The sequence below is a fragment of the Vitis riparia genome, chromosome 10 (assembly GCF_004353265.1).
Source record: "Vitis riparia cultivar Riparia Gloire de Montpellier isolate 1030 chromosome 10, EGFV_Vit.rip_1.0, whole genome shotgun sequence".
Lineage (NCBI taxonomy): Eukaryota > Viridiplantae > Streptophyta > Magnoliopsida > Vitales > Vitaceae > Vitis > Vitis riparia.
This window is the reverse complement of record NC_048440.1, coordinates 12,792,851-12,807,126: the sequence shown is the minus strand read 5'-3', so window position 1 is coordinate 12,807,126 and position 14,276 is coordinate 12,792,851. Positions and strand designations below refer to the sequence as shown.

Below are 14,276 nucleotides of genomic sequence, written 5' to 3'. Positions count from 1 at the left end.
TCATAAAAATTGCTAATTATTTGAAGAGAGAATTTGAAATGAAAAATTTGAGGAAAACAAAATTATGTCTTGTCTGATCGAGCAGTTTTCAAATGGAATGTTAGTTCATCAATCAACATATACAAAAAAAAAAAAAAACGTGAAGTGTTTTCATATGGATAAATCACATCAACTAAATTCTTCAATGGTAGTTCGCTCACTAGAAATAAAAAATGATTTTTAAAAATCCTAAATAGGATAACGAAGAAATATTTGGAGAAATACTTTTATCTTAATGCTATTGGTGCACTCATATGCCTTGTAAATTGTGTATGATTAGACATAGTATTCTTTGTTAACTTGCTTACGAGATATAGTTTCACACCAACTTGAAGACATTGGAATAGTGTCAAGCATGTAGTATGCTGTCTCTATGGAATATCTAACATTGGTTTATTGTACTTAAAAGGATTATAGTTTTAGTTACTTGGTTATGCGGTCGTTGACTATCTTTTGGATTATCAAAAAGCTTGATCTCAAACAAGGTAGTATATATTTACCTATGGTGGTACAACAATATTATGGAATCAGTTAGATAAACAATGGTAGACACATTTTCAAATCATTTAAAAATATTTACAATTCGTGAAGCGGTCATGAGTGTGTATGGTTAAGATCAATGATCCAACATATTAGAGAGTCATGTGGCTTCATCAAAGATAATTTGACAAAGTTATATGAAGAAAATGTTGCTTGTATTGCATAACTTAAGGGAAGATTTATAAAGGATGATAAAGCTAAACATATTTGCTCTAAGTTCTTCTATGCTCATGAGCTATTAAAGAACAGTAAAATTGATGTTTAAAATCATGTGATAATCTAGGAGATCTATTCATAAAAATATTGTTATTTATTATGAAAAAGTTAAGATACAACATTGGGATGCAGAAATTGAGAGATCTACAAATTGAAACTTTGAAAAAAATATGATCATATACATATCAGAAAGAGGATATTAATATAGATATACTATACTCTTTTTACCTGCGTCTAGATTTTATGGTTTTACTGACAAGGTTTTTAGTGGGGTAACTTTGATGATAAAATCATTTAAATGAATATTCTACTTTTTTTTCCCTTTACTAAAGTTTTTCCTATTAGATTTTCTTCTAATAAAGTTTTAATAAGGTATATTTCTATAATCATCTAGGGTGTTATGATATATGAAATTTGGTATGAGAATATGCTACAATAAATAATCATCTATTTCCTAATATTCATCAACTGTTATTGTAATCCCTTCTTGATTTTATATATATATATATATATATATACAAAGTTTCTACTATCTCTTGTTCTATAAAAGGTGGTTCTAAGATGGAACACATAGTTTTATTCCTATTGTTTCTTCTTCCTATTCTTATCCTATTAAACTCTTCTTTTATAATAATATTATCTTAATTTGTTGTAATTATTTAATTAATATCTGAATTGTTAGTTCTTTTTTAGGATTTAGAATCCTAATTGGCTTTTATTATAATTAGATTTTATAATTGTTTTATTTATATTAAAAAAAAGTGTTTGTGATATTCTTTTATTTGTTTCCTTTATATATATATATATATACAGTGGTGTGTGTGTGAGAGTGGTTTTCTTTTTTTTTTTTTTTTAATTTTAAAAATTTAAAATTTTTTTTATTGTTTGCCAAATCCATTAAAATCTGTGCGGGAATGGGAGAAATGATTAGATCGGTGGAAAATGAAATCTGCTATGAAAATCAGAGGTAGAATATGAAGTTTTGACCATGGTTTTCCCATTTCCGGAAACAGAAACCCACCACTCTAATTTTCAAACTCATCTTTACTTTTGACCGTTAAAGGCTGTGAATGGACCATGGGCCATGACCCAGTGGAGTTTCTTGGGCATTTACAATGGTTAGGGAAGTGGAGAGTCTGACGTGGCAAAAAGACATTGGATGGGTGACAACATCATGCGCGTATCCTGGTGCCCCCAGTTTCTAAACCAAAAATAATGCTTTTTGTTTTTCTTCTTCATGCCTCAAGTAGCCGGACAACTTAAAATTATGGATTATTTATCGTTGGGTGCATGCCTCCACGTCATCATATGTCTAAACTTGATTGGATTTAAAAATTGGAGATAAATATAAATCTTAGAGACATTTATCATCTTATCTTGAATTACACCATGAACAAGGTAAGCGTAATACAAAATAATTAAAAAAAGAAAGCACTTAAGCATGCCAGGTGGCAATTTTTTTTTAAATGCCATGTCATTTTAAAAAAATCAATAATTAATTTTAGGATGTAATTGGGCATTAAATCCTAAATCCACGGTTTCCAATTACATCGACCGACCGTACATTGTTTAGTTTTAAAGGTTTAGTGTAGATCCATAGTTCTTGAAAAATCAAAGCTTCTGGAATAAAACCAGCAACTACCGCCCATCTTTTCTTTAACTTTGGCTCCTGCTTTCTCGTATATATACCATTTATGTTAAACAATTGATGATACAACTTACACAACTCAAATCTGCTTTTCCTTTTCTATTCATCGATTTTTTTTTTTTCCTGCAACCAAACAGAGGTGTTTTCTTGAGAAATCTAGGGCTTCTACACGCATGGCGGTGGTGAAATCAGAGATTGCGGAGAAAAGTCACAGACGCCGATGGGTTTGGGTCGTCGGGGCTCTCCTCGTCGTCCTTCTTGCTATGGCGATGAAACCAATGATCTCGCATTTCGGTGGCAGCAATAAACCCTGCCACTGTGGGAAGGTATTTTCTTTTGCCGTCTGTTTGGTTTCTGAGAAAATCGAGCAAAAGAAAGAAAAGTGAAAGTGAGGTGGTTGGTCTCTCGGATGAGTAGAGGGTTCCTTTTTCATTTCCTACATTTTCTCGGCAACCAATTACATGGTTTGATTTGAAATTTTGTGCATTTTGGTATCTGACATTTAGATTTTTCTCGATCAAAGAACTGGTTTTGTTTTATTAATTTTTCTCGAAAATATGAACTCTAACTTGAGAGCTGTACCTAATATCTGAACCACTTTTTTAATTGTTGAAAGGACTGAAATTTTATGAGTAATTATGATTTTTTATAGCTTTATGATTAATTATGTTTGTATGATAATTACTTTAGGTTATTGAACGATTTTGTTACAATTCTGAGCATAGTTACTCAACTGAGCTTGCTTTCATTGGTCTGAATGACAAATTAGACTTGATTGATGCAGCTATTTGTGTTTCGGCTTCTCATTAAAATTCTTTGCCCAAAACTTTTTCAGGATGCACATAAGTATAGTGGGATGGTAGAGGACTGTTGTTGTGACTATGTGACGGTAGACCATCTTAATGAGGAAGTTTTGCATCCAATACTCCAAGAGCTTGTTACAACTCCATTTTTCCGATATTTTAAGGTTGGTTTTAATTCCATACTGGCTAGAAGCAAGCAAATTGTCTGATGAATTAATACCCGGTCCTTGCTCTTCCATGTATTTAATTCTATTTTGAAGATGAGTTAGTGTGTGTGTTGTGGGGTTGGGGGGGGGGGGGGTGGCGCGGGGGAGAACAATATTTCGGGGTTTGAAGGTAAATTATTACATGTCAAAACTAATCTAGATGTACGATATTTCTGTGTTTATGACTTGTTTATTCTGTTATACTTCAATTGATATTGTGTTTTCGCTTATGCTTGACTGACCTATATCCCATTTTCTGAAGCCTGTTGATCCATTTCTATGATAGGCTAAGTTGTGGTGTGACTGCCCTTTCTGGCTAGATGATGGTATGTGCCACTTGCGGGATTGCAGTGTTTGTGAATGCCCCGAAAATGAGTTCCCTGAAACATTTAAGAAGCCCTTTAATCATGTCCTTTCATCAGAAGATCTTATTTGTCAAGAGGGAAAGCCACAGGCGGCTGTTGACCGTACACTAGATACCAAAGCTTTCAAAGGCTGGGTAGAAGTAGACAATCCATGGACAAATGATGATGAGACTGACAATGGTGGATTCTTTTACCCTGCACATTCTAACATTTTTCATTTTATGTTTAGTTAAACATTTTTGTTAATTTATTTCTTTTCAAGCCAATTGCATCTTTCCGAGAATGATAAGTCTCTACTCATATACTTGCAAATTTTAAAGTTAATAATGCCCTGGTAATTTATTGAAAATGTGATCTAGCAATTTAAGATCCATTGGAACTTCCAATGACATTGCTTAGTCAATAACACTCCATGTTTCTTTTCTTTTCTTAAGTTTCTTTAATGGTTTAATAAAGCTTTTGATGGTTCATTTTCATTTGCAGCGGAGATGACATATGTGAATCTTCAACTGAACCCTGAACGCTACACTGGATATACTGGTCCATCTGCACGAAGGATATGGGATGCTATTTATACTGAGAATTGTCCAAAATGTGAGTTCTTATTGTCTGCCATATCATGATGGATAATATTGTTTCTCTTCTCTTATGAAAGTATCCATGTTTGTTTATTTAGTTATTTCAATTTCTTCATATTATAAGCATCAACGAGGAGATGCCTAAGCCATTTCATTAGAAACGTTGGGTTTCAGTTGTTCGGTAAAATTAAGGTAGCATTTGGTTGCATTTTAGTTTTCTTGTTCTTGAAAATGAAGTGATTATCTAGAGAAAAGTCAAAATTACATAGTGGAGGAGGAGATCCCTGTTCAAAACTAAAACAAAAACAACAGTAGGAGAAAAGACTAATGGGACATGGTGTTCCCATTATGAGATTACCTAGTAGAAGCTTCCTTTTAGCAATCCCCTCCAAGCTGCTCATTCTCTACTATGATGATTTCTTGTTGATATTTGACCCATCATGCAGATCCATCTGGAGAATTTTGTCAAGAGAAGAAAATATTGTACAAATTGATATCTGGTCTTCACTCCTCCATATCAGTCCATATAGCTGCTGATTATCTGCTTAATGAAGCTACAAGCACGGTATTGGTTCTTGCTCATAGTTGTTTATTTAAACTTTGGGAATGGAAAATGTACTTGCTCCTTACGAAATTATGCCCTTTATTCATATGTCCTTAACAATGATGGAGCCAGACAGTTCAATTGCTATGCTACCACTTGAATTGAATTTAGCATTAAAATACTGTTCCTGGTATGTTTCATATTCTAAACCATCATCTTTTAGCTATTTGGACTTTAATTTGTAATGGTTTGTAGCATCATTCCTCCAAGTTGATCTTGGGAAACACTCATCATTACAACTGTTTGTGTTGATGATGGTGATAAAGTTCTTTGCCTTGGGTAGAAGTGGGAGTGCAAGGGTATGGTGACCGTGTGTTATCCTTGCCTTCTTGTGTGTTATTTGGAGGGATAGAAATTGTAACATTTTTTAGCATCAGGATCTTATGGGAAAATGCCACTTTTGATTTATTTTTGGCATCTCTTCAGACTCCAGTACTTCCCCTCTCCTTGGAAAAATTAAAACTGATGATTGTGCTTTTGAGCATCCTAGTCAGCTGCACATTCCAGGCTTGCTAAGGAGCATAGAGGAATTATATGGGCTATCCCAAAGTAGTATGTGCATGATTGAAGGAGATTCTTCTGTTTTCAGTTCTTAATTTCATCTGGGCTCCTATGGGTCCTGAAACATCTGCCTGCTTGCTGAAAGAGACTAGGGACATCTTATTGAGGTTGGGAGGCCAAGCTGGCTGGATATCAAGGGAAAAAGCTCAGCCGACCTCCTAGCCAAGAGAGGGGCTTATCTCTGGAACTTTGGTGGAGTTTAGAGAAACTTTATTCTGTGTTGATTCTTAGGCTGTTCGTATTATTTTCTTGAGATTTTTTTTGTCTTGTTTCTAGATGGATTCCCTGTCCTTTCTTTTTTCCTGGTATTTCTTGCAATTTTTTATTAATATGAAGTCTGTTGATGACATATCTAACAATAATTTTTTTTCTTTGCTGTCAGTGGGGTCAAAATCTCACATTGCTCTATGATAGAGTCATAAAATACCCAGACCGTGTCGGAAACTTGTACTTCACTTTTCTCTTTGTTCTTCGAGCTGCCACAAAAGTGAGTATCAATTCTGACTCCTTTCAAGCATCAAATTAAGTTTTGTTGAAAGCATACTGCTGAAGTACCACTTAAATAATACCATGTTCTCTTGGTGGAATAATTTCCTTCAATGTTGATGATTGCTCATCTTGTTGGCAATCTGCTCGTGTACATTTCAGGCAGCAGATTACTTGGAGCAGGCTGAGTATGATACTGGTAACCCTGATGATGACTTGAAAACACAGTCTCTAATGAGACAGCTGCTCTATAATCCCAAATTACAAGCTGCATGCCCCATCCCATTTGATGAAGCTAAGTTGTGGAAAGGTGAAAATGGACCTGAATTGAAGCAGCAAATACAAAAACAGTTCAGAAACATTAGGTCTTTCTCAAATCCTTATCTGATGGTTGTCTTATTTCAATATCAGTCTTGGACATTTTTACTTATAAATAGGAAAAAAAAAAACATAATTTTCCTGTGTCACTTTGCTCAAATAGATTTTAGTAAAAAAATAGGGAAAAAAAAAAACTGATTTTCCTGTGTCACTTTGCTCAAATAGATTTTAACTATTATTTCAAGATGTTTTTGAAGTTACTTTGAAATCAGTAATTTTCATTTGTTTCAAAAGAAATGCAGCAGAAGAAGGCAGAAACTTTTATCGGGTATCAAATATAAAGAATTTATATCTGAAGTATAACCAAGTAGCTTCGCTAATTTAATCACTCCTTATGTCTGGTTGCTTACAATAAATTTTCACTATGCATTTCAATGTGATCTTTGATTGCTGCACTATTATTGACTGGTTCATGCCTGTGCCAATGATACAATTATTTCTGTTTTCATTGTAGTGCATTGATGGACTGTGTTGGCTGTGAGAAGTGTCGACTTTGGGGAAAGCTTCAGGTTCTTGGTCTTGGAACTGCATTGAAAATCCTCTTCTCTATTGATGGTCAAGACCTCTTGGGACAATCTGTAAGTTTATTAAATTGACTTCAAATAAAAAATTTTTGTTTGTTCTCCTTTTACGAGCAATTCTTACTTAATGTGTCACTGTGCCCCTATAAGAGGACATCCACGTTTCTATTTGAAATCCACCAAATAGTTTTTCTCGGGATTCAGTAAGGTTATGTTTGGTTTCCGGAAAATACTAAGGAAAGAAAAAAAAAAGTAAAGGAAAATGATTTTTTTCATGTTTGGTTGTCTATGAAAAATGTAAAAGAAAATCAAATATAATTAAAATTAGTTAAAAACTTATATATTTTTAAATTATTTAATTTATATATCGATGAGTTAAAATAAGTAAAAAATAAGTTTTAAGTAGCGAATAAAAATAATTTATCTTTAGTCTATTTTTTATTTTTTTTCATTTTTTCATTTCTTTTTACTTTTTCTTGGTATTTTCTTTTTCTTGTATTTTCCTTCAAAATTTCTGGGAACCAAACATAGCCTAAATGTCTTTTGGTAGTATGAAAACAGGGAAAATGGTATATTTGATGTATGCTTTCACATGGTCAAGCATTTTTGGATTGACCATATAGATTGCCTACATCCTCATGAAATCATCCTTAATCACCCAACATCCCCCCGCTTTTTTTTTCTCATAAACTAAATTGAAGTCTGTTCGATCTTCAGCTGCAGTTGCAACGGAATGAAGTGATTGCCCTGATGAACCTACTCAATCGGCTCTCAGAATCACTCAAAGTTGTCCATGAAATGGGAACTTCAGCTGAAATGACCATTAAAGGGCAGATCTCTGCACCTGCTGCACAAAGCTGTCCATTACAAAGGATATGGGCATCCATAGTTGGAACCAAGGAAGGACAGAGCTCTGCACCCACTTCTCAAGGCTGCCCATTGCAAAGAATATGGGCATCTATCGTAGGATCTAGGTACGGCATTACTGATGTTCATGACGTGATATTTTTCTTTCAATATTTGATTTTTCTTTTTTTCTTTTTTTAATTGATGATGCTAACAAAAGGGAGGTTGTTGAACTTGCAGATAAGAGTCGCTAACTTGAGTAGACTCTGCTTCAAAGGAACACACATTTACTTATCTATTATAGGATTCTCACCGGCATTCTGGGTTTTGAAAACATTTTCACGGGAGGTATACGCCAGAAATGTTAAATTAAGAAGAATCTCAGAGAAATGTATAAGTTGGTGAAGATTTGTATTTGGTTGTCAACATTTCAAAACCCTCTAATAGCAAATTATTTAAGTGTTTTACCATATGATGTCTTATTTGATATGTTGTGGGTATGTCAATCTCTTCCACATCATATGTGGAGGGTGTGTTGAAAGTTGACAGTGAAGTCCAAATTTCGAACTATATTAATTTATGACAGCATACGTGCCCTTTTCACTCTGAATCGTAAAAACGAAAATCAGAACTTCTGTTTTTTGTCCTTATTCCAGAGACCTGAAAAGTAGGTTGCAACAAAATCTGGAGCTGAAAATGCCCCTGAACCTGATTAAATCAGTCCTATCAAGAAAAATATCTTATTGACCCGAGTAATTGCTTGCTGCCGTGGTTTAAAAAAGACTACAGCATGCATCAGCATGACCAAAATCCAGGAAGGAGAGAAGCAAACACTGAAGCGTTCAGTTCATAGTAGCTTTTATGCTCATTAAATTTAATTCCAAAATGTGCAAATTATGTTTGTTTGCCGAGTAATAACACCTGCTGGAGTTACCAGTAATTTGGGCAAGATTGACATGGAAAGGGTGATCACTACCATATGAATTGATGCATCTGTCTTAAAAGTACATCTGTAAACAGGAATGTAAAATATACAGTATACAAGTCGTTAACATCAGCAAAATCATGTAGACATTTTTGAATTTGGGCTTTCACTTGGCCAGAAGTCGCATCTTTTTCAAATCTCGATCTCCTTCTCCAATAAGTAGGAATATCATCTATCGCGTTTAGCTAACACACCAATGCTAATACAGATTTCAAATAGGTCCCTTGTGTTTAGCCTCTTCTCGTATCTGTAAGAACAAAGTCATCCAACGCTGCTTTTGATGCAACGTTGGGGATCGTCCTGAAACTCCAACGTTATTACTGCAGCCATAAGCACAAATGCTCCAACAACAAATAATACTACCAGCTAAACAATTAATAAAGCACTGGAGAAAACTTTTAGCTTGACAAAATAATGCCAAACTTTGGTTTCTAATTTTACAGAATGCAAGGCTTGCAACTACATAGCACCAGAATTGCAGGGTGCAGTGCAAATTACTTAAATACCAATTTTTTTGGCAACCTGCTGGATGTGTCTGTGGCACCACCATAGCCCATCCCACAGTAAATCAGACTGTGACACAAAATTGCAAAACATTGTAGTTTCACCCAAGAATTTTGAAGCACCACTTTAAGATTTATATCCGCCATTCAAGATAAGTTCTAAATCCAACATTCAAATTTACTTGCAAGTGCTAAGCTTACATTCAAAATGGCGTCTAGCGCGATTTCTTTATGCGTTTGGGGGGCCTCATTGTTTCTTTCCTTGAATCCTCAGTAGTTTTTATGTTCACACATGGCTGCAAACATTTTCAAGAAGAATTAGATGTCAGAACTGGTTGTCATAATCAGTCTTTCTGCATTTCAATAATCACTTTATTCTGGATTCCAAGAAAAAAGTGGCTAGTTATACTATGAATGTTTATCAACCCTTCTGATAGACAACTGACAAAGATGCTATTCTCACTCCAAACAGAGTTTCAAAATGGTGCATGGGAAGACTGATAATGTCTTAACAAACAATGTAGATGGCCAAGAATGACTAGGCCTTTATCAATCAAAATCCAATACAGGCCCTTCAAAACCAGTACAAGGGTATTTGGTGCCTTGTTACATCTTATAATGTATCAGAAACAGCCAGAATAAAATACTTTTTCAAGAAATGCTGAGCTCTCTTCTTTGAGGCTAGACAATTTTCATATCAAGCATTTTCATATTAATCATTTGCATGTTCAGTACCTCATAGGTTCCTTGGTCTTCCTTTTTTACACTCTATCAATACCCTTCTGATGTTTAGTCGGCCATCCTACTTGTTGCTTTTGTATGCTTTATAAGTGCTCTTTTTCATTTATAAAATTTATTACTCATAATAATTTCCATGCACAGCCACAAAATTAAGAACTGATTCAAAAAAAACAGAAGAGCAAAAATATATCGTAGTTTAGCATTCAGGAATTATTTGACATCAGAATTACACAGCATTTAGTATGAGAAATGCCATGGATAGTTTGCCCAAAAATCCAAGAATGAATTTATGTGTAACAGCAGTTATCCATGCTAAGTAAATAAAAAAACATTTGTTAGCATTCGATTATCATTAAACATAATTTGGGAATTATACTTCAGAAAGTATTTGCAAATGTTCTAGAATATATAAGGAATTATTTTAAAAAGGTATGAATGGAATTTTTGTTGTTTTGATTAAATGAGATATATTCAAGAAATTTCAGGAATAATGAGACAATTTGTTACTGTCAATTAAATGTACGCAATTATTAAAACAAGCACAAAATATAACAATAAAGTAATGTTTCTAACCTCTTCCCATTTTCTCTGGAGTTCCAAAAGTTCCTGACAGTATGCAAGGCACTCTGCGTGGTAGACGGCAGCTAAGTCTTTAATCAAAGCCTTCCTTCTGATGATGCCAATCACTTCAGAAGAACCAAAAAATGATAAGTTAAAGATTAGGACCATCAAAAAAATTTCTCCGGCTAGAAACATAAAAGTCCAGAATCATACATTGCCAAACTCCTTATTAATAATAACATTTCAGTGAGTTTGAGACACCATGGGATGGAGAATATATGTGCCGCCTTTATATGTAAGAACTCTAAATTATTAATTAATTTCTAGTGGGCAAACTCAATGGATTAGTTAAGACACAAAAAAGGTTCCACATTCTTGCTATTTTATTGATCATATCATATTCAATGTTTTAAAAGGCCAAAGGTGGTTCTGAGGTGTTTTGATCAAATGAAAAGGTTAAAGCCTTGAGGCAGAACAAGGTATAAGTCTCAACTTTAAAAATAAATAAATAAATAATGAAAAAGAAAAGAAAAAAAAAGACTAATAAAATCAGATGAAAATTGAATAACAAGAAAACCACACAATTCTTACTAGTCAAATTAATTGTTTGTCATTGTCAATAGTTTCTAATTCATCTTCCTTTCTACTATAATTTAATTTTTTTTATGACTTCATCAAATAATCTTTAAAACATCACTATCATTAGTACGATTTTCCAAGAAATCGTAATCATATCTAATAGCCCTATTATGCTCTTCATTAGTGTTAATGTCCACCTATTCTTTTTCTTCATCCATCAATTCTTATGACTTTTTTTCTTTATCCTTCAATAATAATAATAATAATTATATATGAGCTTAGTCACTATAGCGGTCAATTAAGCCCTTACTTTGTATAAGGTTTAATCATAGTCTTCAATCGAAGACAAAACTTGTAAATCTATATCAAAACCCTACAAAAGGTTATATATATATATATATATATATATCTACAAATACACATACATACACAAAAAGCCCATCATTAAAACCCTTTGAATTTTGGGGCTTAAGCCTTGAGGATATAGCTTCAAGATAGCAAGCCTCAATAGGGTGAGGCTTAAGCCTTTATTACTCCATATTAAGGCCAGCCTTAAGGTTGTAAGCCTCAACAAGATGAGGCTAAAACCTTTATTGCTCTATATTGAGGCTAGCCTTAAGGCTATAAGCCTCAACAGTGTGAGGTTTAAGCCTCAATTATCATATATTTGGGCTACAGCATCAAGGTTAATTTGCATAACCTCGCCTTGGGACCCTCAATAGCCTTTTAAAACACAGATATTATATTATCATTGGAGAACCTAACCTACATTTTTTTATCAAAGAATCTAACCTACAATTTTTATCATGAAATTTCTAGGCTAACCACATGAAACTTAATTTGACAGAACTTCAATAAGGATACATGCATACATACATACAAGTATTTTATATATATAAGAACAATAGAAATAGTCTCTGATTTGGTTTATAAAACTGTGAACACAACAAACATCCATTGATTTCCACCACTTACATGAACCAATTCTGCGAGAGGATAGGAAGCCCATCAATTGACAGGAGAGCACTGTCATACACAGTTTTCTAAGGCGCGCTTAGAACACATCAAGGCAGCCAATCCCTAGTCATAGTGCCTTGCTAGACAAGACACACACCTTATTGAAAAGGCGCGCCTCATCTGCTTTACTCTTCCTTTTTAAACACTTTTATTCTTGAAATTTAAATAATTTCATTACTTTTTTTTTGTTGTTGAATGCTTCTTTCAAATGTTTGGAATCTTAATTTTTTTATTGCTTGTATTAGATCTTGGATCATATTTTATAAAGTTGATATGCATCCTAGGTCCGGTTTCACTTCACTCAGGTGCACACCTTGTGTTGCGCCTTGCGCCTAAGCTATTGGAGACTTTTGCGCCTTAGGTGTGCCTTGTGCCTTTTAATACTATGGTCATACAAACAATCTATACTACAAATTCACATGACCATCATTTTTAGCTTTCATTCCAAAAGAAAAGGGCCACCATCATCCTATTAATTTTTTTTTATTAAAAAAATAACCCTTGTTCCTTTGTATAAATATTAAGAATTGGAACATTAATTCTCTAATAGGTTGTTATGTTGAAATCAACAAAAGCCCATATACAATCACTGCGACTGCAGAATGTTGCAACATAACTAAATTCCCACAAAATGCAAATGTTTTCTCATGTTTCACCCTTGAGAAAGTTTCAAAATCGGGCAGTTTCAACTAGCTTGGGCAAACCTTTTGACCAAGATAGAAGACATTAGTACATAACCAACTTAAAAAGGCTCACAAGGCCAACATAATAAAATTGCTATTGTCCCTAAACAATCAAACCTAAAACAAGAAACCCTAGCACCCATCAGACACTGCATTGAATTGAACTAAACAAGAAACGATAAAATCCAATTAATACACACACGAGAAACAATCAAAAGAAACAAAACCCAAAAAACAAGTTCAAAACCCTAAAAAAGAGTGTTACTTCGGCTGGGGTCGAATCGATGCGGAGGAGGAAGATCGGGTTGTGTTGGGGACGGCTCGGGAGGAGTAGGATCGGGTTGTGTGGCAAGTTCAGGAGGCGAAGATGGAGGATCAGGTTGATCCGCCGGAGGCGGAGGAGGAGGAGAAGGAGACTCCGCGTCAGCCATAGGAGGTGGTTTGCTGTTTGAGAGTTGAGTGTTTTTTTTATGCTGGGAATCTAACGTGGAGAAGCCAAAGGCTTTTGCAAAAGTGCAGTAATTTAATAATAATAATAAAAGGTTATTTGATAAAATCATCCATTTGCAAAACTAACCGATCATTTTATATATATATATATATATATATATATATATATATAAAATTAAAAAATATTTATGTCAAAAATAAATTAATCTTCAAATTAAAAAATAATAAAAATTAATTTTACAAAAAGCGTGAATTGTTCAACATGAAGCATTGCTTATAGAGAGTCTCTGTTATTATTTTTTTATTAATAATTATAAAATTTATGTATAAAATTTTTCCCATGTAATACAAATTAATTAAAAAAAAAAAGAAAAATGTGATATTAAGCCATAAACCTTATTCAATATTCATTTCTCGGGGTTATCTTCATGAATATTATTTGTATTTTATAATTTTTTTAAAAAATTTTCATATATTACTTTTCATTTAAAAATAATAATATTCACCAAGTAAGCTCATAGTGTAACCGTCTGGATGGACCAATAAAAGGGAATCCATAATTTGCTGCATAAAATTGATAAAAATAAAAAAATAATAACAACTTTAGAAAATGAAATAACTTCTTGATATTTACTTTAAAAGTAGAATGACTTTTCAAAGTTGTTTAAAAATAATTAAGCCTTTAAAAAAAATTTAAACTCAAATTTTTAAAATTTTAAAATAATTAAGTTGATATTTTTTATATAAATTTTTTAAAAATTAAGTTCATAATTTTTATATAAAATAGAGAAGTCAAAAAAAAATTATTCTTAAAAAAACAAAAACAAAATATGTGCACTATTAAATTATTTTTAAAATAATTAAGTTGATAATTTTTATATAAAATATAGAAGTCAAAACTTTTTTTTAAAAAAGAAATAAAAACAAAATATTTATCCAAAGTAGCACTAATAAATTATTTTAAGC

At 33.1% G+C, this 14,276-nt stretch overlaps 2 protein-coding genes across 3 annotated transcripts; one reads left to right on the top strand and one right to left on the bottom strand.

Moving 5' to 3' along the window:
- The first annotated feature begins 2,389 nt into the window (after positions 1-2,389).
- Positions 2,390-8,379, top strand: LOC117923737 (endoplasmic reticulum oxidoreductin-1-like). The gene is made up of 10 exons (XM_034842168.1): positions 2,390-2,769; positions 3,279-3,410; positions 3,739-3,997; positions 4,301-4,411; positions 4,842-4,960; positions 5,943-6,047; positions 6,209-6,411; positions 6,879-7,002; positions 7,663-7,919; positions 8,032-8,379. Exons 1-10 carry the CDS (start codon positions 2,617-2,619, stop codon positions 8,033-8,035), a joined length of 1,467 nt encoding a protein of 488 aa, XP_034698059.1. The 5' UTR covers positions 2,390-2,616; the 3' UTR covers positions 8,036-8,379.
- A 363-nt stretch (positions 8,380-8,742) lies between these two features.
- LOC117923738 (uncharacterized proline-rich protein) lies at positions 8,743-13,332 on the bottom strand. 2 transcript variants are annotated; one of them, XM_034842171.1, is made up of 4 exons: positions 13,126-13,332; positions 10,594-10,706; positions 9,481-9,575; positions 8,743-9,349 (listed from the first exon to the last, which is right to left on the bottom strand). In XM_034842171.1, the coding sequence occupies exons 1-3, from the start codon at positions 13,289-13,291 to the stop codon at positions 9,495-9,497; spliced, it is 360 nt and encodes a 119-aa protein (XP_034698062.1). In that variant the 5' UTR covers positions 13,292-13,332; the 3' UTR covers positions 8,743-9,349; positions 9,481-9,494. The 2 variants fall into 2 exon arrangements, with proteins under 2 accessions (XP_034698062.1, XP_034698060.1); XM_034842169.1 differs by having other exon boundaries at positions 8,743-9,076; positions 13,126-13,331.
- Between the last annotated feature and the right edge of the window lie 944 nt (positions 13,333-14,276).